This window comes from Cryptotermes secundus, unplaced genomic scaffold (genome assembly GCF_002891405.2).
Source record: "Cryptotermes secundus unplaced genomic scaffold, Csec_1.0 scaffold101, whole genome shotgun sequence".
NCBI lineage: Eukaryota > Metazoa > Arthropoda > Insecta > Blattodea > Kalotermitidae > Cryptotermes > Cryptotermes secundus.
In genome coordinates this window covers 157505-182142 of record NW_019720704.1, presented here as the reverse complement: position 1 = coordinate 182142, position 24638 = coordinate 157505, and the positions used below count along the sequence as shown (strand labels likewise).

Here is a 24638-nt window from a genome sequence, read left to right as displayed (position 1 = left end):
AGCATGTTGTGTTGAGTATTCAACAGAAACTCGTGTGAGCTGGGCATCAAAATGTTAAGCAGTGACGAAACCGTAAGTCAGTGGGGCTGCAGCCAGAAGAGTGGGAAGAAAGTGAGAATGAGGAAGAGGTGGACAGTGCTGCTAGTAAGAAAATATCACATGGTGCTGCTCTTAATCATTTGGAATCCTTACTAGACTATCTTGAGAGCGAAGAGAACAGTTTATGAAGTGACAAGCTAATATTACGTAGGCTTCGTACAGATATCCGTAAAAAGGAAAATGCTGTGAAAAAGCAAATGACAATATTAATCTTTTTTTAAGTGTTAAGTGTGAATATTCGTAAAAAGTGTTGGATGTTGTTGAACACTGTGATTGAAATAACTAATTCACACTTCAGTATAATGTAAAAAAAGTATTAAATAGGCCATGAGATGATATAAAAATGAGGCTGAGTAAATTTAAATACAGGTAGGCCTATAGTATTATGAAGGTACAGTATTACAGTACTACTTTTAATAAAATTTGTCTTAACCGGGTTTTCGATTAATTGTGATTTCCATGCCCACCATTATCCCGGATAATCAAGAGTTGACTGTAGTTTTGTTAGAAGGAATATGAGTAGGTTCATATGTCTTGTCACTTTAAAGGAAGAACACACAGACAGTGTTTCAGTACAGAGTGCTGAGGAAAAAATTTGGACCTCTTAGGAGAACTGACAGGAGTTTGGAGAAAACTGCATAAAGACCAGCTTCACAATTTTAACTTCTCACTAATTATTATCAGAATGGTCAAATGAAAGAGGATAAACCAGGCAACATGTAGCATGCATGAGATAGAAGAGGAGCATATACAAAGTTTATTGGAAAACCTGAAGGAAAGAGATCACTAAGGAAACCTAGGTGAGCATTATATTAAAATGAATCTTAAAGAGACAGGATTCATCTGGCTGAATACAGGGACCATTAGTGGGCTCTTGTGAACATGGCCATGAACATTCAAGTTCCATAAAATTGTAGGAATTTCTTGAGTAGCTGAGCATATATTTGTTTCTCAAGATCGATTTGGTTCCATGGAGTTAGTTACTGGTATTTGCTTGGTTGGTTGGTTTAGTAAGTTAGTTGCCATAAATGTAATTATAGTACAGCATTAATGAATGGCTTATGCTTAGAGTGCAGGAAAGGTTTTATATAACAGAAATTTGTGTGACTGAGATCATCCCATCTGGCCTTAAACAACTCCCACTAATGGGATGCACACCACTCATGTAGAAATGCTGATGTGGATGGCACCTAACTGTGTCTAATAGAAATTTCCACCCCTAGCCTGGACGATCTTAACCTTAATGTCACAGAAAACAGAGTTAAACGCATTGCAGTAGCAATCTGCAAACTTGTTAAATGCATCTAGTAATGTATTGCTTATAGTAAGTGACAAAATGAGGTGAATGTTCCAACCATGGGCGCAAAAGAGTCAATGCATGGCACGAATTCTGATTGTGTATGCCTTTGATAATTATCATGGGAGTTTATAGCCACACGCATGATGTTCACATTGCTGTGAGCTGCTTAACCATGATTCTAGGTGGACTGAAGTCACTGGCGACATGTGGAGACAAGTATTTAGTGTAATGGAATATTCAGATTGCATGATACTTGCAATGTTTAATGATCATAAGCATATATACCGGTAGGGAGGAAAGTGAAGCATCTGCTGTGCTTAACTCCCCCATGGATTAAAAAAATTAAATTTGAAAAAAATACCAAAAATTGAAATTATATTTAAAATTATGTACTCCTGAATACGTTAGGGACAGCGGTAAAGTTAGTGTATATGCGTTAACATTCCGATGTTACTCTTATACGAATTAAACGTAACTTTATAAGCAAATTTTATGTCATCCCCCCCCCCTGGAAGAAATTCTGGTGGTACCTTACCTGTCACAATGGCTGTCATATTCTCGAAATCTGGGCCGGGAGGAGGAAGGCACACTGGCCAGATGTAAGAGTTGAAGGCTGTCTGCCGATCCATCTTCAGAATTGCAATATCATTTTCATATGTTTCAAATGAAAAATTCAAATGTACACGAATGTCCACTACCTCAAAGTTCTGAACTCGCGTCTCATTGGAACGAGTAAAGTCATATTCACCCAGACGAACTCTTATATCCTTTGCAGTCATTCTGAAAAGACAGGACATACATAGTTAATTTATTCTTCTTGTCAGAGATAATTCAAGTAAGTTTACGAGTCATTTGTGTATGTGAGAGAAAAATTAATGAACGTGTATTCACCTTATACAGAATATCATTTTTGAAGTCCAATTGAAATTCACAAACTACCACTTCATTTAAATTCTGGAAAAGACAAATCCTGACTGTAAACTTCAAACTTGATGAATAACATGATTACAATTATCACTTTCAGTAAAAGCAGTAATAATCACTTACAACTCATTTGATGAATATTAATTTCTTTATTACTTAGTGTTTACTTAACAAAACTGTCAGTGAACAGGATGGTCTAGCAGTAACAACTTGGATTCCTATTCAGAAGATGTTTGCTTGAATTTTGGCGAGATCATTGGCTATGCTGGCCGAGATCTTTCATGATGTTCCTCAGTCTCTCCAAGCAAATGCTGGGATAGTAACCCAGTTAGGTCATTACAGCTTCAAATCTTTTCAGATTTGTCATTCATCAGTTGTCTTATCTTCCTATGTTATACAGTTTAACACTGACAGCACTGTTATACAATCGATTTAAGTAAGTGTCAGTGTTGAAACACTCTGGCGTGAAATGTTAGCACAATTACCAAATAATGAAATGAGAACATGTGGAAGGAAGTGGCTAGGGCCTAATTTGATGTACTGTCTTGGCATTTGCTTGTAGGGGCTTAGGAATGCCAGAAACATCTCGGTTAAGTAGCTGACCTCTGGGCTGAAATATGAACCCAGGAGCACCTGAATATGTAGCTGAAATGTTACCTAACCTCTCATGATGTCTGATGCCTCTCTTTATGAAATACCCAGTTTTATTTATTGGTACACTGTTGGAGAAATTGAAGCAATATGAATTGTAACTGGTTCATTTACAGTCATTTGGAACGTGACGCCGTGTAGTCTGGCAGACGAGTATTGGCTGATTTCTCTGAAGTTGCTGCTTCCATTATCAGGGTACAAGTGTAAGCCGCGTGTGGGAAAAAGCTTATGACTATAAGGAGAGGGGGGATGGGCAAGGAGATCTTTGACAGGAGAAAAAAGGAGGGAGGAATGAGAGCTGATGTCACTGACACGGGACACTGCATCCGTTTACTTCTAGAACATCTAAACCGGGACAGCTCTTTCTTTCCCATGCCTTTCCCTTTACTTTTCAATCTGCGCGGACACTCCCTTTACATGCAGCAATTCATCTCTGACTTCCGGTGCAAGAGGAAGTGTTGGAGGACCATGACTCACCTGTGGAGGCAGTGAGCCGCGGTGAGCACGTGTAGGTCCGTGATGAGTACCCCGCCACAGAAATGGCGGTCCCTGTCTCTCAGCAGTGCGACCATCCACGGCCACTCCTTGGGCTCTGCCGGTTGACCATCCACAATGCGTACGCGGGCCACAGTGCTCACACCGCAACCTGCAACACAGCCCCAGTTATGCTCAGCTCTGTGGAGCCTTGATCCCTCATGTCCCACCCAGCAAGTGCGTGCCAGTAGAGTTCTGCGTATCTTCACTCAGCTTCATCGCGGTTATCCAGAGACTCTCCAGAATGTTCACGATAGCTTTCTTCCAAAACCGTACATATTCACACTCATGATGAACCGTTGTCATGTAGTAGTATCAGAACACGAAACTAACTCTGCAGGGCACACAGCCCTTCTTTACAAACTGACAGTCACTCAGCTCCCCAAGAAACTCCCCGCGTGTTATGGAAGCCTCAAGTTCATTACCGTAGTCACAAGAGCCTACCGTCCCAAGGACCATTTTAGTAGGCTAGTATTTTCCCAAACATCACTAGATTTCATGAATATGCTTCTCCCTAATGATGACATATGGGGCACCAACTTCCAAAAACTTCCACCAAATTTTCAAACTGGGAAGTCGTTACGACCGGAGCAGGAAACCAGCGCTGAAGAGCTTCACAGGAGAGCAATAGTGTTACAGTATTGTCTGTACAAAGTTTAAATTTTAAGTACAGTGGTAACTATATGTATCACCTGCCTTAAGTTGAAAAAAAAAACAGCATTTTAACAACTTGGGGTATTTATGCATCTTTGTTATTCTCAAAATAAACATAAATTACTTCTTAACAGAACGTAAACCAGTGACATTTCTAATGGAGATGATACGCGTCTTCTGTCTGCTATTAGTCAAATTTATAAATACTATTTAGATTAATTTCCTGAGATTCTGAGAATCCTACCATACATATAAACACGCTGTTTGAGAAAAGGGAATATTTTTAAACGTTAAAGCTTATATCAAGACTCTGCTATGAAGCCCCTGATTATCCGTAGCATGTCTAAGAACACTGACCTCTGACCTGAGGTGGGGGTGAGCCAGGGGTTGGTGTTGAGGAGAAGACCCCTAGACTGCTAGGAGGCAAACCCGGGTCGATGGCAGGCAGTTGACCTGCGGCCTCTGAGCCAGGGAGACCACCGTCAGCGTTACCAATAACACTCTCCTCCTGACCCTCTGGGCAACACACGCCAACATACCTGGGAACATACACACATGGAAGTAGGAACGATTGTAATGGCATAGCTCAGCGGTATGCATAAGCATTCACAGCGGTCGTGGATTTTGATGAAGTTGTTTGCAGCAGCATCTGTTAAATCTGAGGGCTGTCGGCCGCAGTACAGTGCGTAATATGACATTAGGGTATAATGCGTTTCGATACAGAGTGTCCAGGTTCAAATCAGGTCCGCATTCGACCCTGTGTTTAATTAAGCAAGTCCCCATAAAAATATATGCGGTCTGTAAGTATATATTCATGCGTTCTTAACCTGAGCAGTAGTTAGAAGTCAGCTCCACGCTGTGGCAGCTTTACCTTCCCACCCCCCATCCTCATCCAGGGAAAGAGCTGACATTACCATCTGGATAGACGCTACTGGGTTCCAGATTCAACCTAGACTCTGGAGAACAGAGTATCTTGTCCCTGCCTGGGGAATCGAACCCCGGCTCCTCTGTCGACCATCCCTACCCTAGTTTCTCTGCCGATTGCGCTATCACAGTTCCCGTGTTCAAACCTCGGCTCTCCTGTTCCGAAGTCTCTCCACGCTAACAGAGGTTGAATATCTTGGAACAGATGACGTCTTCCGCCTTCATTTGGCTCAAGATAGGGTAGAGTGGCCGTCCGTTGCGAGGTTTCCACAAAAGGCGGGAAACGTTTCGACTAGCTTCTGAAGGACTACTCCATTGAGTTTGGAGCATATGGCTCATTTCTCAGTTTCATTGATCATTTTTACAGACGGTAGAGCTCCTTGAACCTAAACACAATACAACACAAACACAAAATAAACGCATACACACACACACACACACCAAACATCCATGCCTTGTGTGGGATTCGAACCCACGATCCCGATTTCCGAGCGAGCGAAGANAGGTAGAAATCACTTGGGGCCAAATCGGGACTGTACGGTGGATGTGTCAGAAGCTTCCATTTTAATTTCCGGAGGGTTTCCAGTGTTGTTTTGGCCGTATAGGGGCGTGCATTGTCTTGAAGGAAGGCTACCCGCTTTCCACCTGTCTTCCGCTTGGATCGGATCTTTTCCTTCACGTCTGTTGCAAGGAGGTCTGAGTAATAAGCTGCATTGACTGTTCTGGCATCTGTCAGAAAGTCTACGTGGATAACCCCCTGCCAGTCCCAGAAGAACGTTGCCATCACTTTTCCTGCCGAACGGCTCCTCCGCGCTCTCTTGGGTTTGGGAGAACTGGTATGCCACCACTCGCGTGATGATTGCTGGGACTCGGGAATGAAGTAGTGCACCCACGTCTCATCGGTGGTCACTATAGACTTCAAAAATGAATTACCTTCGTCTTCAAACTGCTGCAGGAGACGACTGGCTTGCATGCGCACCATTTTGTTCACGTCCGTCAAAGTGCGTGGTACCCACCGTGCATTCACCTTGAGATAGTGCAGGTGGTATTTCACGATGTCTTCTACACTACCAACACTGCTGGACCGAAGATAGAGGAAAAGCCTCTGTGCTCTGTATATATTCCATATGTGAAGGTTGTTTCTGAAAAGTTTAAACTGTTAGGGAATCGATACAACATTAGGACCATCTTCAGAACAAAACACACTCTTAGGAACCCTCTCATGAAAACCAGACGAAAAAGAGATCCGCAACAGACGGCACAGTGCGTCTATAGCATTCCCTGTGAATGTGGCAGAAGGTACATTGGCGAAACAGGCAGACTCCTGGCCGTGCTGCTCCGTGAACGTAGGCATAACCTCAAATAAGATCTTATAGAAAAATCAAATTAGCTCAACATGCCTATGAAGAGGGAAATAGGGTAGGCTGGGATGAAGCTAAGATTGTGGATATTGAATTCACAACAGGTATATAAAATACAACGAAGCGGCCCATATATCATGCTCGGTCAGCCCAATCAGCCATGATGTCACAAATTCACAGAGAAGATCTGTATGACGTGTTATATGCTTTATTGATTTATATTAGGTTCTAAATTAGATAGGCGCGATTCACTTCATTGAAGACACAAGTAGTAAACTATTAGTTTTCACTAGTTCTCCTTTCTATTCCATGCTTAGGGTTCATGGACTTGGTTATTAGTTTGGTTTCGGGGCATAAATTTCTACCCCCCTATCTACCCTGGTTCCACGCATGTGCATGCTTGTAACAATTTTTAGTGCTTATTTTTCCTGTTAGCTCTCATGGACTTAGCCTAGTCTCAGGTGTTTATAGCCTTAGTGTTTTGACAACGGTTGTCCAGTGATTGAATCAACAGAATATGTGCCTTCACTCACGTGAGGACGGAAACAGATCCAGTTTCGGAAAGGTTGTGTTTTTTTCTTAGTTATTTAGAATCCGGACGATGGATAAAGTCCGAAAACCCAGTATCTCTGTGTGTTATACACCATCGTCAGAACCCTTTAGTATAACAATAAATGAGTTCCAAGAAAAGGAACCGACTTTATGTAATGCATGTGGAATATGTTTGCTGTCCCTTTCAGTATCACATTACATAGTGTCTAAATTTTAATGGAAAAAAACACTTAAATAAGGAATGAAGTTTATGCATATAATTAATTACAAACATAATGGGAACGGATATTCTAATCACACCCAGGAATTCTACCGAAATACTTGTAAACAGTTTTAACAGCCGTGACTACCGTACATATTGGTAGGAGTACCCAGTAAATGTCGTAGTATCTTTGTGTCGGACTTACTGTCTCCTGGGATGTCACGCAGCCCCGGCTACTGCGGATGTAACTGCCCAGTTACACGGCGTCACTTGTAATGTTTACAGTCACCTCAGTCGAACCATCGCTTTCCACGCATTTTTCGGTGTTCTCTATTAGGTTCGCTGTAGGCAAAGGCCAGCAGCATATACCAAAGACAGACCCGTCTCCTCGTCAGAGAGGGTGCCCCACAGGAAAAAGACAGTAACTGTCAAACAGTAATAAATATCTGGTCATGAGCCCCATATGAGGCTCAGAACCAAGACTTACTGACCGACTGACCGTCAGTCGCAATATGATTCTGACTTTGAGACCAGTTCAGTTTGTATTTGACCTTAGAAGAGTAGAATTGGTATTCGGCTCCGAGCAGAAGAACTTCACCGAGAATAGCGGTGCGAGAGTGTCGTAACATTGAAGACGAAACGTCCGACGACTTCATAAGTTGTGAATAATTGTTAGTGTGAGTGTAAAAGTGACTCCAATAAATATTCGTTCAAATCCGAAACCCATACAATTTCTTGTCGCGTTGCCTAGCAAAAACGCGACAATATGTTACGCTTTCAACTCGACCAGATCCGAACAGCTACGTTAGCATAGAGACGAATACGAGGAGCTGGGGTTCGGTTCTGGGCAAACGCATGAGAGATCTCTCTTCTCCATAGCGCCCAGAGCGGCTCTGAGGCCCACACATTCTGCTCTCTTATGGGTACCGGGGGCTATTTGCCCCGGCTTAAAGTTGCCGGAACCTGAAATTGACCATCGCCTTCACCTAGTGCCGAGGTTAAGATTGTATGGAGCTATACCTCTATTTCCCCACACGTCTACAAGTACGGGAACGTTAGCGTGTGACAACACCAGACAAATTAGGGGCTAGAGCATTGAAGACATGCAAACTGTAAGTCACAAGGGGCCGGGAAGAGTGGAGGGGATTGCGACCAGAAGTGACGCTGTTCAGGGAGTTAGGGAACTTGATCGTATTTGAGTTGCGACCTAATAAAACTAGGTTCATTTTCACAGTGACGAAAGACAGACTAGATTTTGTGACAGCTTGTCAGTGACACCGGATTAACCCTGTAAAGCACAATAATTTCTATATTTACCATGTGCTGCAACATCTCAAAACTCAGCATATTGCAACCGAACAGGTTGATGTAGTGGTTAAACCTTACATTAGTATTCGGGAGGTTTTCGATTCAAATCCCGGCCGGGACACCATGTATACCGAGTTTCTTTTGTGGTTTTTCTCAGTACCTCCAGGTAAATGCCGAATACTATCGCTATTAGGGCACAGCTTATCATTACTGACAAACTACTCTATCATTCGATACTACATAGAATAATCTAGGTACCGAGGGCGTCGATAAAATTATAACTACGTTTTCCCACACCTTGTATTTAAGTATTCAATATGATTCTCGCAATGAACAGTAACTGTTTCGCCGAGCATCATTAACCGACTGGTCTTTGTAATGGAGCTGCAGTTTGTTTTCTGTGATGTAGAAGAAAGTTCCTTTTTTTTTAATATTGTTCATATGAACTCGGGGCTTTAAAGGTTTAATATGACCACACTCTGAGTGCCTTGAAGTTCAGAGTTGAACCAGCCTTGCATCGCAGCCTTGTTTAATTCAAGTGAACTCAGAATATCACTCCCGCTCACACGTTCTGTTTAACTCCCCAGATAGCTTCCAAAAAGGACATTTGCCGACTGAATTGAGTATTTTATTGGATACAGAAGTATTCAACCCTTTTTTAATATTATTATTTATGGAGGACATTTCAACTATAAAAGTTGCAGGCATTAGGATACCGAATAAAATATTACGATTTTAGATGGGCTGTATTCTTGCTTCAGCACGGAAAGTTTCAAGCAGGATCAAACGTATCCCTGGCGATATTCAAATCCGCCAACACCCTCACGCCTGGAACTTTACTGCTTCGCAAATCTGCTCGGGCTTTCTCCGCAGTTCAGTTTACAAAATTTTTGCTCCCTACAATTACAATTTCCGTTGCTCATTACCAGCAATGCAATTTACATCTGGCCTTGCAAATGAGGGGATAATTGGGTCCAGTTGTTGTGCTAGTAAGTATTGGGGCCAAGGGCGAAGGGGGTCGTGCAAACAGTTCTGAATTCTGAAATGCCACAGAATTTCAAATCCATCTACCCAGGGTCATCGCATATCACCGAATGATTTGGCTGCTCTTCCTGTTCAACCGATCATACTGGTGCATTGACAAGATCGACAAGATAATACTGCACTCGTGGTGCGAAGTACTCACCGGCCTTCAATGACGCATGCGTAGTCGAGGAGTGCGTGCAAGGTGCGGTGCTCCCCGAACAGACAGTACCTCAGATGCCGACAGCGGCCTTTCTTGCCGCGCGGGCTCGTGCACTCCTGGTCCTCCTGGTAACCCTCGCCCGGCTGACAGCACAAGAGGCAGAACAGAACGCTAATGGGGATATTCGGTCATAGAAGATAAAGCAACAGGAGGGGAGGGAGCCAGGCATCTATTACTTGAATTTTTGAGTAAAGAAATCAAAATTGAAAGGAAAGAAAAAAAAAATTAATTAAAGAATATATTAATCTGTCCTCAGTGCTCCAGAGCTAGCGGTAAAACCAGTCTGAAGTTGTTTCGATTTATATTTGTAAGCAAGTGTGGCGTCCCCTTGAAAGAAATCCTGGCCCCCCCTCCCCAGGCTGGAGCTTCGCATATGTGCTCTTCACCAGACACCGTTAGGGAGATTAGATCAGTGATGATAAAAAGGATCAGATGGGTTGGGCAGGTAGTATGAAAGAGGAGTATGATGTCTTTTGTTTTTATTTCTAGTGGGGTGGGACTAGAGTCCCTTGCACTGCGGCCATTTCTGGCCTATTGTACCAGCCCCAGATGATAGGTGAGGGTGATTGTGGGGCAATTGGTGGAATGAAGATTGGCAGGGGAAACCGAAGTACTTGGAGAAAACCTGCCCCAGCGCCACTTTGTCCACCACAAATCCCACTTGACCAGACCCCGGGATCGAACCGGGGCCGCCGCGGTGGGAATCCAGCGACTAGCCGCTTGAGCTATGGCGGGGCCCAGTACGATCTCTTAGTCTGAAAACCTGAGAGAAGAGACCATCTGGGCACTTTGTCACAATACGGGTGGGGAAGGGGGTGTAACGGTAGGGATGGTCTCAGACTAGTAACGTGGGCTTCGCTGAACTGGCTCAGGATAAAGTTCATTTGCGAGGTCTTGTGAATGCACTATCGGCCATTCGGCTTTCACCAAACGGGGGAAATTTCGTGACCAGCTGAGCTACTGTTACCTTCTGAAGGATGATTGTACTCTTTTGGAGTTGTTTTGATTGTTGTTAGACATAAGAACATTACGATATTTCGGTGGCCATCGACACAAAAACTAATAGATAAAGCTGTTATTAAAAGTGTTAATATTCAGTTTTATTATACAAGAGTATATATATCCACTGCATGTTTCGACCTAAAAGATCATCAGGTAATACTCGTGAATATATGTACCCCTTGTTATTGAACTGTCTATCTAAAAATGGATACATTTTTCGTTTTTGCAATCATATGGCTTTAATGAAGCATCCACCAGTAACAGATGCCTTAAATACAATCTGCTAAACGGGCTGCAAAGACATAACGTAAGAACATTTGACTGTGAGTTCCTCTAAGTCAGTTTCAGCCGTTTCAGCTGTTGGATTTGTATCAAACTGGGACACAAAATCTACTGCAGAAAAAGCTTTGACATGTTCTGTTGCTCAGAATCGTATTTCATGTAAGGGTAACATGAAAAATTGCCGGTCACGGTAGCCGAGCGGTCTAAGGCATACACTGTCTTCGCTCGCCCGGAAACCAGAATCATGGGTTGGAATCCCACTCAAGAAATGGATGTTTAGTATTTGTACGTGTGTGCGTTTTTCTGTGCTTGTGTATAGGGGCCGCCTCTGTGGTCTAGTGGTCAGAGTACCTGGCTACAGATCCTGGCTCTACCAGATTTTCTGAGAAGTAGTGGGTCTGGAACGGGGTCCACTCAGCCTCGTGAGGATAATTGAAGAGCTATTTGAAGACTCTAGACTCCGGTGTCTAGAAAAGCAAAGTTAAAGTCCGTGGGGATTCGTTGCGCCAACCACGCGACACCCTCTATCCTCTAAAGTTCGCACTAACATCGCCGACAAGCGGCGGTCGCTCGGTCGGTATAGTTCGCTTGCGGACTCAAGGCACGGAGTTTGTTTTTTGTGTACAGGTTGAGGCCTTGCGACGGGCTGATCTCCCGCCTAAGGAGCCCTACCGAATGTCTAAGATCTAGTGAACCGAAGTGAAAAGGAGAGTTTCACGGAGGTAGGCCAAGTCCCAAATTGGGGCTGTAGTGCCAAAGGAAAATAAACTTGAAATATTATCCTGCTTCCCGCTCAACATGTTCCATTGCCTGCAGAGTATATGAAGCTGTATATCATTTTCGGGTTGATTTCAGTATTGTACGTATGGTAGTTGCTGCTCTTAGGATGAGCCGCTGATAGAAATGTACACATAGTGGGCATATGCAATGACTGATTTCTGCCAGTANAAAGCTATCCCTGTAACACGCCGTGGAGGCCCATAGGATTGTGAGACTTCGAGACTCCCACGTTTTCTCTAGTCAATCGGCTCACAGATCGCGGTAATGTTGTGAGTCTTACGCGCCGGCCGTCCTTTACCCCCAGGAATATTCCTTTACCACAACTTGTGTGTGACGTATTGACCATAACTTCTTATAGGCTTATAGTAGCGAAGGTTTACGAAGGCAAGGAAGGGGGGGCCATGCCGCTACATCTGTCTTCGGTCTTTGAGAAAATCAAACTTCGTCCTCCCCTTTTAATATTATTCTCTGAGTTCCCTAATTGCTCTTCTTCCACGAATCTTTCCATTCACATTCTTATATTCCTCAATGAAACTACAGCCCTTTGCTGGACCCTAGTCTCTTAGTTTCGTAACATTTTTTACGCAGACGGTAGGACTCCTTGGGCAGGGGATCAGCCCTTCGCAGGGCCGCTACCTACACACAAGACAACACAGGCACAGAATAAACGCACACACAGACATCCATGCCTTTGAGTCGAATTCGAACCCACGATCCCAGCGTTCGAGCGGGCGAAGACAATTCATGCCTTATACCGTGCTGTCGCTATGACCTGCATATATATATATATAAATTTTCTGATGCGTGCTGCATAAGCAAACCACCCCAGCCCCCTTTCACCTAACAATATCAGTTGTCAGTAAAGTGACTGGCCATGGGCATGTCGACTGGTGTTCGTCTCCAAGTTGACAAAATGGGTACCGTGGGGCCGTTTTCCCAGCAGACCTATACGAGTAACTTCCCTAGATGTGGTTGTAAAGTCTAGAATTAGTGGATCTTTGCCTTCACGTCCCTATCCGCTACGGGGGCACATGAGCGAGTTTGTCGTTACCTACATTTTTAACAATTACAGCGAGCAGAACCCAAGGACCCACGGGTTATGTAATTGTGTCCACTAACTTGTTCCTTTAGACTATTTCTCTTAAATGAAAAGAATTTTCTTCAGCATTTGCTGCCAAACTGTACTTCGTTCCTCACTCGGAGCGAGAAATTAGGTCTTGTTTGCGAATAATAATTACTCTATGTTTTCATATTTCATAAAACCGTACAGATGGGGAGTGCGCCTGAAATTCAAGGACGTCTGTATATGCTAACAGAGTCTTGATTTCGATCTCTGAATGTGTTTGTCAGATAAGTCTCATGGTGCACTTTTCATGAGACGAAACGAGTCCCCTGATCTACACAACTTACCCGCTCATCGATCTTTCTGGCATGTGCTTGTGTGCGGCTTGGGAGGTGGAACAGGGAGAGATGGGCACCGTCAGTTTGTCTGTTTGACTTGCAACTGTCTGTGCCCTCAAAACATCCGCAATTTAATTTCACCACACACGGACGAGTTTGGCTCATTGGAACCCGAGCCGAGCCAGACTCACTACGTGTATGGGCCCCCTTACTCAGTTCCGTAATCACTTTTCACAGACAGTAGGACTCCCTGGACGAGTGATCAGCCCGTCGCAAGGCCGCTACCTAAACACAGGACAACATAAACGCAGAATAAACGCATACACACATCAAACATCTATTCCTTGAGTGGGATATGAACCCACGATCCCAGCGTCCGAACGACCGAAGACAGTCCATGCCTTATACCGCGCATCTAGTGTGAGCGGCTGTCTAAGCTTTTGGATTTTAATTATACGCCAATATGAGCAGTATAAGTAATTTAATTAATGATATTAGAGAACAATAATCATTAAGGAGTTTTATGAAATTCGTGACAATTTATTTCCGAAGTTTTGTCGTGAGACTTTCAAACGTAAGTTAGTTACATGCCAGAATATGTACAATTCTTGTTTATGACCTCTGTACGTTGTAATGTTGTAGCTATCTTCAGTTTGTATCAATGCCCCAAACAGGTATGAACTGCGGAAGTATAATTGCACATTTCACAAATGCATTCACAGATTCCACTAGTAGTTATGTGCCCCCCCTTTCCTTACGATACTGACTTGAAATCAGTTCGAATCCCGGCTCATGCATCTGACTTCACAGATTTTTTTCATGGTTTTATTCAGTTACTTTAGGCATGTCTGGTTACGATTACTTCCCCTCGCGTCTTCTCCAGTCGACCTTTCATATTCCTTCTTTCCGATGCTACCCCCTCTCGAAGTTGATAAAGCGCCATTAAACAATCAGATAATAGTATAAAAACTACAGATCTCTCCGGAAACCCGTAGTGCCAATGCTATGTATTTGTTTCGAAATCAAATGACCCTCATGATAAGCTGTTCCGATATGCAAACCTAACTGTGTCCTGTAGGTTCAATCGGAGTATCTGTTCCTTGTTTCTAAGCTGCGTAACGCATGCGCATACAAAACACAGAGCACACATCTCAGAAGACTGCTTTCTTCAATTATTCTATAATTTAGTTTATTAGTGTCACGGACCAGAATGAATGGAGTTATGTTTACCGTCTAATGTACTTCTCGCTCATTCGTGACCTACTGCACAACTGAAGTTCAGACAGCGTTTTGTTTTTCGTTTTGGCGTTACAGCCCAAATTTGGGCCTTGGCCTACCTCCATAAAACTAGATCTTGGACATTCGGTAGGACTTTTTGGGAGGGTGATGAGCTCGTCGCAAGACCTCTACCTATACACAAACACAGAGAAACGCACACAAACACTAAACATCCATACCCTGAGTGGGATTCGATTCCACGATCCCGGCTTCCGAGCGAGCGAAGACAGTGCATGACAGACCGCTTGGCTACCGTGACCGGCTCAGACAGCCGTTGCAACCAGATGCTGCGTATTCCGGAACTTTCACTCGCCATTACAATTATATACACATCAGGAAGTGGACGTTTCGGCCCGACCATTGGTTACGTGGCTTGCAACCGCAGCTTCACGTGGTGGACTCACCCTTAGGAAGCCGAGCAGTCGTGCCGTGCCATTACGGGCCGCCAACTCCAACTGGCGTATAAACCGACGGCTGGCGTCGCTGATGCTTCCGAGTGACCAGGACACCATGTCTAGAGAAGGGGGCGTCGATACGCCATCTGTCACTGAGAACAAATGAAAGGTTTCCTACAATATTAAACTAATGTCTTCCGAAAGGTTCGTCCACTTTTGTATTTTGACGTTTATGGGAAAATCTCTGTTCAGTGCGAGAACCAAGCGAACCCCAGAAATGAACGGTGCGAAAGAAACGTAGATTTGTTTAACGCTTAAAACAAACGGTACACATAGTTACCACTGCCCTGCGAAGAAACGATTCCAGGATAATATTAAAATTTATCATAAGTGAGCTGGATTTTTCTAGCACAAAGTAGCGTCCATTGACAGGATTTTGTGAACACGGTTATGTACTTTCGGGTTTGATAAAAGAAAATTAATTTTTAGACTAATTTGGCGACTGTTAGCTTCTCAAGAAGGACTCTGATTCGCGAAGTTCGATTCTAGTTTAACTTTATGCCGTACAGGGCATTACGTGACTTCAGAAGTTTGCTTCTGTGTGAAGTACACAGCCTATATCCAAGTTCTGTGTAGATAACAATATAAAGACAGTGGTTACTATATGTACCACCTGCTCTAACATTAAGAAGCTCTGTATTTGCCCACAGTGTTTCTAAGTGTTTCTTCTGATTGTAATAATGAGCAGCAGGAGGTTGGTGAAACAGAATTAACCGGTCGGTCTCTGGGCTGAAGTGGTTTTTCTGTGAGGTGGGAGCCAAATTCTTAAATATTATTTATATAAATTTCAGACTTCAAAGGTTCAATAAAATTGTTGATGAAAGCAAAAGGAAAGGAAAACCATAAGATGTGATTGAGTTGTATTTTGGCTTCCCATCTACTGTTTTGGAAACACAAAAATACGCCCGACTGAGCAACAAACACATCCTTGTATCGCTTATACCTCCGAACAGTGTATTTGAGCCTGTCAGTACACAGAACTCAATGCGTCAAACCGTCAGACGCACAATCAGTTTCCACCTTGATAAGTAAATTGCACCCAGTCATGCGAAGGGGAAGTTGATGCCTCTGGGAGGGGGAGGGGGAGAAAAACTTCGCGCATCAATTGAGTCGGTCAGAATCGGGCTAACTTGGACCAGGGGTTGGCGAAGTGCTCTGTACAGAAAAATAAATAAATAGCTTAAGCTATGGCGCGGCCTACAGCTTACACTCTTACCGACCGCCCTTTACATCCAGGAAGATTCCTGGTACTCATTTCTGTTAGAGGCCGAGCCAACCCCAGGGCCATAGTGCGGCTGGAAGGATTATATCAATTAAAAAATCCAGTGACCCCATCGGGAATCGAACCCGCGACCTTTCGGCTTGTAGCATAGTACCTCAACCAACTACGCTGCCGCGCGTTCCTGTAACTGATGGAATACACAAGTAAGCTCTCTTAAAATAAATGAAAATGAAAGTACACTACGCCATGATGTAGTGTAAACTCCTCCCATTACTGTAAAAAAACAACGAAGTTTACGCACCAATTGCAATCCCAGTCTCAAGCGTTTCTTATGTAGGAAATGCTGCAAAAATACGCTGGTTTTGACACGAACCCATGCTCATGTAACGAGTCTTATCTCTCGAACATGAACATCTTTCGTCTTCGTCTGTTTCTTGTGCGTCGCGCCTTATGGGAAAACAGAGTGAGACGGACGGACGGATGTCTGGTGAATATGCATATGGGTGAAGTTAACTTTGTCTTGGCGCACTGTGTAGGTCTACGTGTACAGTTATCACCCCACTCTATATCCATAGCTAAAAAACAAAGTCCCTGTTCTTAATTAAGCACCAAACACGAAGGTATAGCTCCCTGCGTTCCTAACCTCAGCACTACATAGAGATGAGTGGCTAGCTTCACGCTCCAGCCGTTTTATTCCTGAGGAAATAGCTCGCAGTATCCACTAGGTGGGAAGTAGTTTCGGTACCAAAGATCTCCTGCTGTTTGCTGGAAATCGAACCCCGATTTCTCGGTCATCCGTCCGTAGTTTGACTTGATGTAGAGACTGAGATATCGTACACTGAAAGGTGGGTCCCACAACCGTCACAGTCACTAGCCGATATGAAAGCCCCTGCACGGAATCGAATCAAGACTCTCCTGACTGCGAAGTTAGGTTGGTGAGTGGGTAAGTGTGTATGTGAGGTTCTCACAGCGGTGTCTATGAAGTTTACTGTCGTATAGGATGTGACGCCGTATAGCTTGGTAGATGTTACCGATGCTTCGGAGGTGCGTGTTGCTTCCATTTTCCTGGTGTAAGGCACGGGAGATTCATGTGCAACGTCGGCAAAGGCCTACCAGATCTCACGGCGTATCTTCACATACGCAGGCAGGCAGTTGTGTCCCCGTATAAAGGATTAACGGCTCACAAGGCTCACTGGGTACAATGTGCGGAACCAGAATTCGAATATGGACAGTGAAAACACGAGAGCAGCAGCAGTGGTCTGTTGATATTTGTATTAATGCTTTCCATCGTAAATCAGGATCAGAGTTACTTTACGTCAGCCGGTTTACCGCCAATCAGTTCGCCTTGGCGCCAAGCCCCTTGAGACCCACGACAAATATTTTTTTTCGGCTGAATACTTGCTTTCATAGTTTATGTAACATCCTCTCTAACGAAAAGATGGGTCTGTAGTTTACAATTGTTGCTGGCCCTCGCCAGCACAGTTATTCTCAGGTTCGACTCCCGCGGGACTCATGACCATATTTTACTGTCTCAAATTCGAGACCCCTCAACCTGGAGGGCCAGGTCCCCCTATTTATATCCCCCAGGAACAGGTTGGCCCAGTTATACGCCCAGGCACTGGGTTCCCTTTTCATCTCCTCCTACGACTCGCAGGGCTACGGTGGAGATATTCGACACCGCCTCCAGACAGGAAACACATTATGTCTCCGCTACAAAGCCCAACCGGTTAATGCTCTTTAGGAAAATAATCGCTGTTTATTGTGAGAATCATACGGAACACATAAATACACTGTGTGGGCAGAATGCAGTATATATAAATTCAGTTCGTACCTCACAGGAAACCCATTGCGTCTCCGCTACAAAGCCCAACCGGTTAATACTGTTATGGAAATAATCGCTGTTTATTGTGCGATTAATATGGAACATATAAATGCATTATGTGGTCAAAATATAGAGCTCTTAAATGTTAAAGAAGGTGGTTTATATAATTACCATTGACCATTAAATTTATAGTGGGATGTGGAGTTCAGCTGTATAGTGAATCTGTCTGTCTGTAACGCGTTATCGTTGCTCCAGGAAGCTATCCTATCTACAAGACTGTCCTTCCCTCTGATGCTGTGTTCCAGCGAGTGCTGAGTCCCCCAACTTAGCGCTGGGCTAAAGCAAGAAGCAACGTAACATTCGAAGCGAAACGCTTCCCGTACTCTCAGAAACCGTTTTTTCGATATTATCTCATTTTATATGCAAACTTTCCGTCCAAAAATGATATCAATGGGTCCAGAATGACAATAATTACATTTAATTATGCTAAATCATCAATAAAACATTGCGCATTTAACTTCAGCAGTGTACGCAACTCTAAAAAACAAACAAATGTAACCACAATAAATGCTCGATATAAAACAACATAACCTGTAAAGCTAAAAATTAAGTTGTCCTTCTGCTTAAGTAATTAAGCACTGCGCCATGAAGGCGTATGAGGGAGTGGATGTATAGACCCACGTTTTCTTGACTTTGGCACTAGATGGAGGTGAGTGGTCAGCTTCACGCCTCGGCCTCTTTATACCAGGGGAAAGAGACCTCGGTACCCATTGGATAGGAGGTTGGACGGGTCCAAGAGCCGGTCTGGACGACATGGAGAAGTGAAAGTTCTTGCCCCCATCGGGACTAGAACTCCGACCCTTTGGTCGCCCAGCCCGTAGCCAATCGCTATACCGACTGCGCTGTCCCGTCTCTCAACACAACCTGAGCATAAACATATTTAATAATAACTTACCATTAAGTGAGAACAGCGACTTTTGATAGGGCGATGGTAAAAGTTCATGAAATGTATACAGAAGTGTGCAGTCTACACAACAACATTCACGTCAACAGATAGCGGCCACGAAGTTTAAAGAGATTTTCATTTCCATGTTAGTATATTTTTAACTTGTTTTAATCTTTAGCCTTTAATTTTTGAAATCTTATTATCTAAGGATTTAAAATTTTAACTGAAAAATTCAATTTATGCATTTAAAAACATTCAAGTGCACAATAAGGATCCTTATTGAAGAATTAGTTGCAAATAGTTAAATACAATTCAACAACTGAGACTGGTATCATTGTACGCCTGATGATGACCCAGTATAAGGGTAGAAACATGTAAAATAACAATATTGTTGTGCAGACTGCATACTTTTTTATATAGTTCATGTACCTTGCCTATAGCACACAACAGGATGCATACTGTTAAGATTGTAACTTCTAGTAAGGTCGAGGGGCATTTCTTTGCTATATTCATGTTGTGTATTAAGCTATGACAACTGTGTCTAAAGAATGAAGCTATCTGCAAAGTCTGCCTACCCTTTTTGGAACTTACATGTTAATTACCGTTCTCGGTTGTCATTTAAATCCAGTTCACAATTTGAGACCGTATTTCTTTTAACATTCATTTTAATATTATCCTCCATATGGGTCTAGGTCTTTCAGAAGGTGTTTTACTTTGACGCTTTCCAGATGAATGAATGCTACGCCTTTAGATCTCTTGCTTTATGAAGAAATTGTTTACTGCATTAAAACAGGAGTTTGTATCCCTGCTTTCGTGTGGAATTATTCTTATTCGTTTATTCTGGGGTTTTATTGTGTGCCTCGCGTGTGGGCTTACCTGAACATATTTCTTACTTTCAGTGATCGCATTGTTACAATTTAAACGGCAGTATTGAACAAGTGGTCGAGCTTATATTTTGTACAGTTGTCCCAAAATATTTACAATGGCCCAGCCTGAAATTCGCTAAAATTTCAACCCAATTGAGTAATATGAGGTTGCTTTGCCCCATCCCGTTAGATTATCTGATTAACGAGCAACTGAAGCATTTTCCTGCTTTACCTTACCCAAATACGCAGTTCTTGCTAAGGCGCGCTATGATGAATCGGTCGCTGCTCCCGTCAAGTCGCGCCAACCCCTTAGTGTCAAAGCTTGCTTCGCCAAGGCGCCGTCTATAAAGCTCTCTGTACGTTCAACTTTTCACCCACCCACCCGGCCATTGCTTAAATGTGTAAGTTCGATGTTTGTTTTGTTGCTTGCACTCCACTATAATGTTAACCAAAACATGAATTCCCTTTATTCCAATCACTCTCTAAGTCTTAATACTATTCTGCCTTCTACCGTGGGTCGCGATGTAGTCTGGTAGAATATATCTCTTTTGGAGGCGTTTGCTGCCTACTTCTTCAAGTTATCCTGAATGCTGACGCAGGAGGAACCTCCGAAACGTCACTGATCTATCAGACTACACGGCGTCACATCCCACGAGATCCCCCAATTCCAACATCGTGTGATTTTGTTGTGTCCCACACGAGTCCACAACCACTTCAAAGCAGATCCTTAGTTGCGTGCTTCGTGTCACCATTTCCTTAACGATCCTTACCTCGGAACCGTGATGGTGGTGTTTCCGTGGTGATATCGGGCAGCAAGGCTAGGTGCAGCAGACCCGAAACTGCAACCAGTAAAGGTACAGAGCGTTGCATACTTCCTCACCGACCAATCGCGACAAACCTAATGACAGGACACAGCTTCATAATTCAGCGCGTGCGCCTACTAGAGCAGACAGACCAGCGTGCAGCTGGTGGAGGGACCCCATGACATGCGAGAGAGTAGAGACAGCGGGAGCTGTGAGCAGTTTGGCTGGGACTGTACTTTCGCACCGTCCCTGCCTGTAACGGTACAGTTAACAATTCTCACAGGACCCTCTGTCCAAGAGGAACGTCTTTTGTCTCTGTCTTAGCTACGATGCCTAGTTGGGAAGACACAGGAAGGGACGGAAGGACAGACAGCTAAACTGGCGGACGGATCCATTATATTGTCACGTGACAGAGTGACTATAGACGGAGTTCGGATTGATGACTCGATTTATTGGACTCTTTGACACAGCGCGTGACTACACTTCACGTTCATTATTACACAAACACACACACATTAGTGTCCACGGTCACACCTTCAATACGTTGCTTGGTAGCGGCTTCCAACTGCGTACGATCCCATTCTTGTGTTCCTGAACTGTTCCCGGCCTCAGCTACCAGTTTCTCACAACTGAAACCTCAGTGGTTATCTAACCCGACCAGCCAGCTCACTAAGAGAAGAGAGAGAGAAAGTGGAGGGGCTAGTGAGAGACACTACATTTGGGGAGGGGTGCAAGAAACTAGATCTACAGTTTTGAAGGTTCCCAGGCAGTGCCCGCTTGTCCTTCTTGTATAGGTAGAGCATATGATCGGAATTCATTTTTATGTGACGCTGGAAGGGCTGCTTTATAGTAAAGTTTGAACTGACGTTGGGAAGGCTACATTAGGGTTTAAATTTTGATGTTACCAATGGGAGGGCTGCATTTAAAGCATGCAGTGCAACGTGGAATTTGGGTACCAACTCAGCATTTGCTCTAGTACGGAAGAAAACCACGGAAAAACTTGATCGAGTTGGCCGGACGCAGGACCTTCCGGATGCAAACTGACTTCTGGCCAGCAGTCCGGCATTAAATACGCGAACCCTAACGTTAATCCTCATCTGGCTGTCGGCTTATTTCATAATAAAGTTCACATTTTTTTCTACAGTTTTTTTGCATGCTTTGAATGAGCAGCAAACAGTTGTGTATAACATTTGCACGGAAAGAAGCCTATACGCACACACGTGCATGCAAACATGCATATATTTATATTTGTAATTGCTTAAGCATTGATAAGTTTAAATCTCTATTATGGGGGAAGGTCTTTTGCTCACCCAGTAATAGGATTTAATTACTACAGTTCCTATTTAAACTCATCTCCTTTCACCATGTTGTCCAGCATAGATGGTGATTGGTTGCTGTGGCCGCCGGCCTACTGGACGTTAAGTCTTTCAATCTTCCGGTTACCTGTAAAGAGATCTTAGAGCGGATTATCTTACAAGCAGGGATAAGGGACGCAGATGTTTATCAGCGGTGGGATCGTCTCACTTGTCCTGCTTATAATATCTCGGTACGGACCGCATAGAAAACATCGTTCTTCTGTTGCTGTTTACGGGCCTCTACCTAGCAACGAGTCTACATGCCACAATATGTACGGATTTTTCTTCTCCATCATTATTCACTTTCTTTCATTCATTTTGGTACTCTTACGTCCGCACGTCCCCTGACTTCTTGACCACTCTGAACCTTACCTCCTCATATCCTTGCAGAAGTATATCCCGCGGTTTCTTACTCACGTTAACACAGTTGTGATCAATAGGTCCCACACAGCTGTCGTGTTAGCTCGCTGGGGGTGGAAGTTCCTTTTCTCGTACGTATGTTTGGTCAGTTGGAGGTGAACGTAAAGGTAAATCTGTCCCTGTAACAGGCCGTGGAGGCCTATAGAGATGTGAGTCGTTGAGGCTCCCACGTTTTCTAGAGTGTCGGCTCATAAATGGTGGTGAGGTTATCAGCCTTACGCGCCGGCCGACTTTACCCCCAGGAAGATTCCTGGTACTCATTTTTGTTAGAGGCTTAGTCGACCCCAGGGCTATAGTGCGGCTGGAAGGATTAGGTCAATGGAAAAATCCAATGACCTCATCGGAAATCGAACTTGCAACCTTCGGCTTATAGCATAGTGCCTCAACCAACTACACTGTTGAGTGCCCCGGTTAGGTTGGTGGTATTCATCCAGGATAAGGCTCGAGAGAACACATGAAAGCTTGTTCTGGGATTACTTCTGGTCTTCCATACACACCTTTTGCCAGATTTCGCTCTAGAATTCCAGACCCTGGATTCTGCGAAGACTGAAGTTAGTCTGAATACCGTATACAAATTCAGTTCCTACCTCACAAAAAAGTCACTCCATCTCCAGTAAAAGGGACCAAGGCTGTTTAAGGAAATAACCTCTGTTATGTGTGTGTGTGAGAGAGAGAATCATATGGAACGCATAAGTAGACTGAGAGTTCTTAAATGTTACAGCAAGTGGTACACATAGCTATCAGTTTGTTTTAAGGGGATTTTTTTTATTGCTAGTGGGGTGGGACTAAGTCCCTTCTACTGCGGCCACTTCTGGCCTATTGTACCAGCCCCAGATGATAGGTGAGGGTGATTGTGGAGCATTTGGTGGAATGAAGATTGGCAGGGGAAACCGAAGTACTCGGAGAAAACCTGCCCCAGCGCCACTTTGTCCACCACAAATCCCACTCGACTAGACCCGGCATCGAACCCGGGCTGCCGCGGTGGGAAGCCAGCGACTAACCGCTTGAGCTATGGCGCGGCCGCTTTAATTAGATAATTAGAAGTGTTCAACACGGTATAACCAGTCCGTCTCAAACGTTGTGATGTTGTCTGGTTCGTTGCATTGTGTTACACATAGAGATGACTTTCCATCTAACGCCATGGCCCCGGTCCATATTGAGAAGCTGACAGTTGTTTATTTCGCCAAGACATTTTCGATTTGAATACGGCCCGATTATTCTGTACCGTATTCACAAAAACCAATCACTGCACTGTAACCGAAACCAGTTGAATCCAATCAACATCCTGACCGATCCTGTCACTGTCTACAATCCATTTTAATATTATCTTCCCACGTAGGCAGCTACCAGGTGTCCCCCTCAGGTTACATGCATGTTCCTCCCTCTCTCCCTTCTTTCATGCTGTTTCAGGAGGTGACTCTAATAATTACTTACTTACTTACTTACGGAGCTGGGCCCTTCTTGAGGAGAAGCCAAATCTGCAGCTACTCAAAAATTCCTCAGCATTTTATGCGACCCGAAGGTTCATTACCGTGTTCACAAGAGTCCTCCGAGGCTTCTTGAGAATTTTCGTAATGAGTTTATTTTTTACGGTGAGGAGTTTTTAGTCCCACGCCCAACCCCCAAGCTGGAGGGTCACCCCTTGTCGGCTGTCCGCGACTTCTTATTCAATATATTCGCAGCTTCCCTCCAAAACTGGAGGGCGTCTCCTCCATCCGCAACCTGAGGACGCGCCATGCCGTGGTGACAGGGACCCACCTAACATGGTGCTGACTCTAATAATAGGGACAGAAAATGCAAATGTTGCTTGTGGAAAAAAAAAATAAGTGGCGAAGAGTTGAGGGCTGGAAATGTAGCGGACAGGCAGCCTACGGTAGGATACATTTTCCTCCGATAACACTTTAATTCACGTAGTTGGCTTTTCTGTATATTCGATTTTAATCCAATATACTGGACACAGTACTGATGTCTGAATTGAACTGCGGCTAGTATGTCCAGACAAACTGACGCCCCTTTCGGTAGCCGTTCCACTTTCCTTTCTGAGTGATGGTCTCACCGGGAAACACTGTCCACTATACGATTCACTTTCTGATGTAAGCAATTATTTAGTTAGGAAAAGCGACGTACCTGTATTTCCTTAGGGACAATCCTCGAAGGTTAACCACGCCGTCGGTATCTATAGAACGCATACAGCGTCAAGTCGATTGGTGGTACGATTGATGAATTAATGAATCGGAAAATTTTGGAAGGA

The 24638-nt window shown here is 43.9% G+C and overlaps 1 protein-coding gene across 1 annotated transcript in view; it reads right to left on the bottom strand.

The window, feature by feature from the left end:
- LOC111870992 (proclotting enzyme) overlaps positions 1 to 20725 on the bottom strand; it is a 39729-nt gene extending 19004 nt beyond the window's left edge. Inside the window, exons 1-6 of the mRNA XM_023863700.2 lie at positions 20580 to 20725; positions 14903 to 15045; positions 9696 to 9838; positions 4520 to 4701; positions 3452 to 3620; positions 1935 to 2179 (exon numbers count right to left, since the gene is read on the bottom strand). Coding sequence (XP_023719468.1) covers positions 1935 to 2179; positions 3452 to 3620; positions 4520 to 4701; positions 9696 to 9838; positions 14903 to 15045; positions 20580 to 20679 — 982 coding nt within the window. The 5' untranslated portion in view covers positions 20680 to 20725. The remainder of the gene's footprint in view (positions 1 to 1934; positions 2180 to 3451; positions 3621 to 4519; positions 4702 to 9695; positions 9839 to 14902; positions 15046 to 20579) is intronic.
- Positions 20726 to 24638: the final 3913 nt, after the last annotated feature.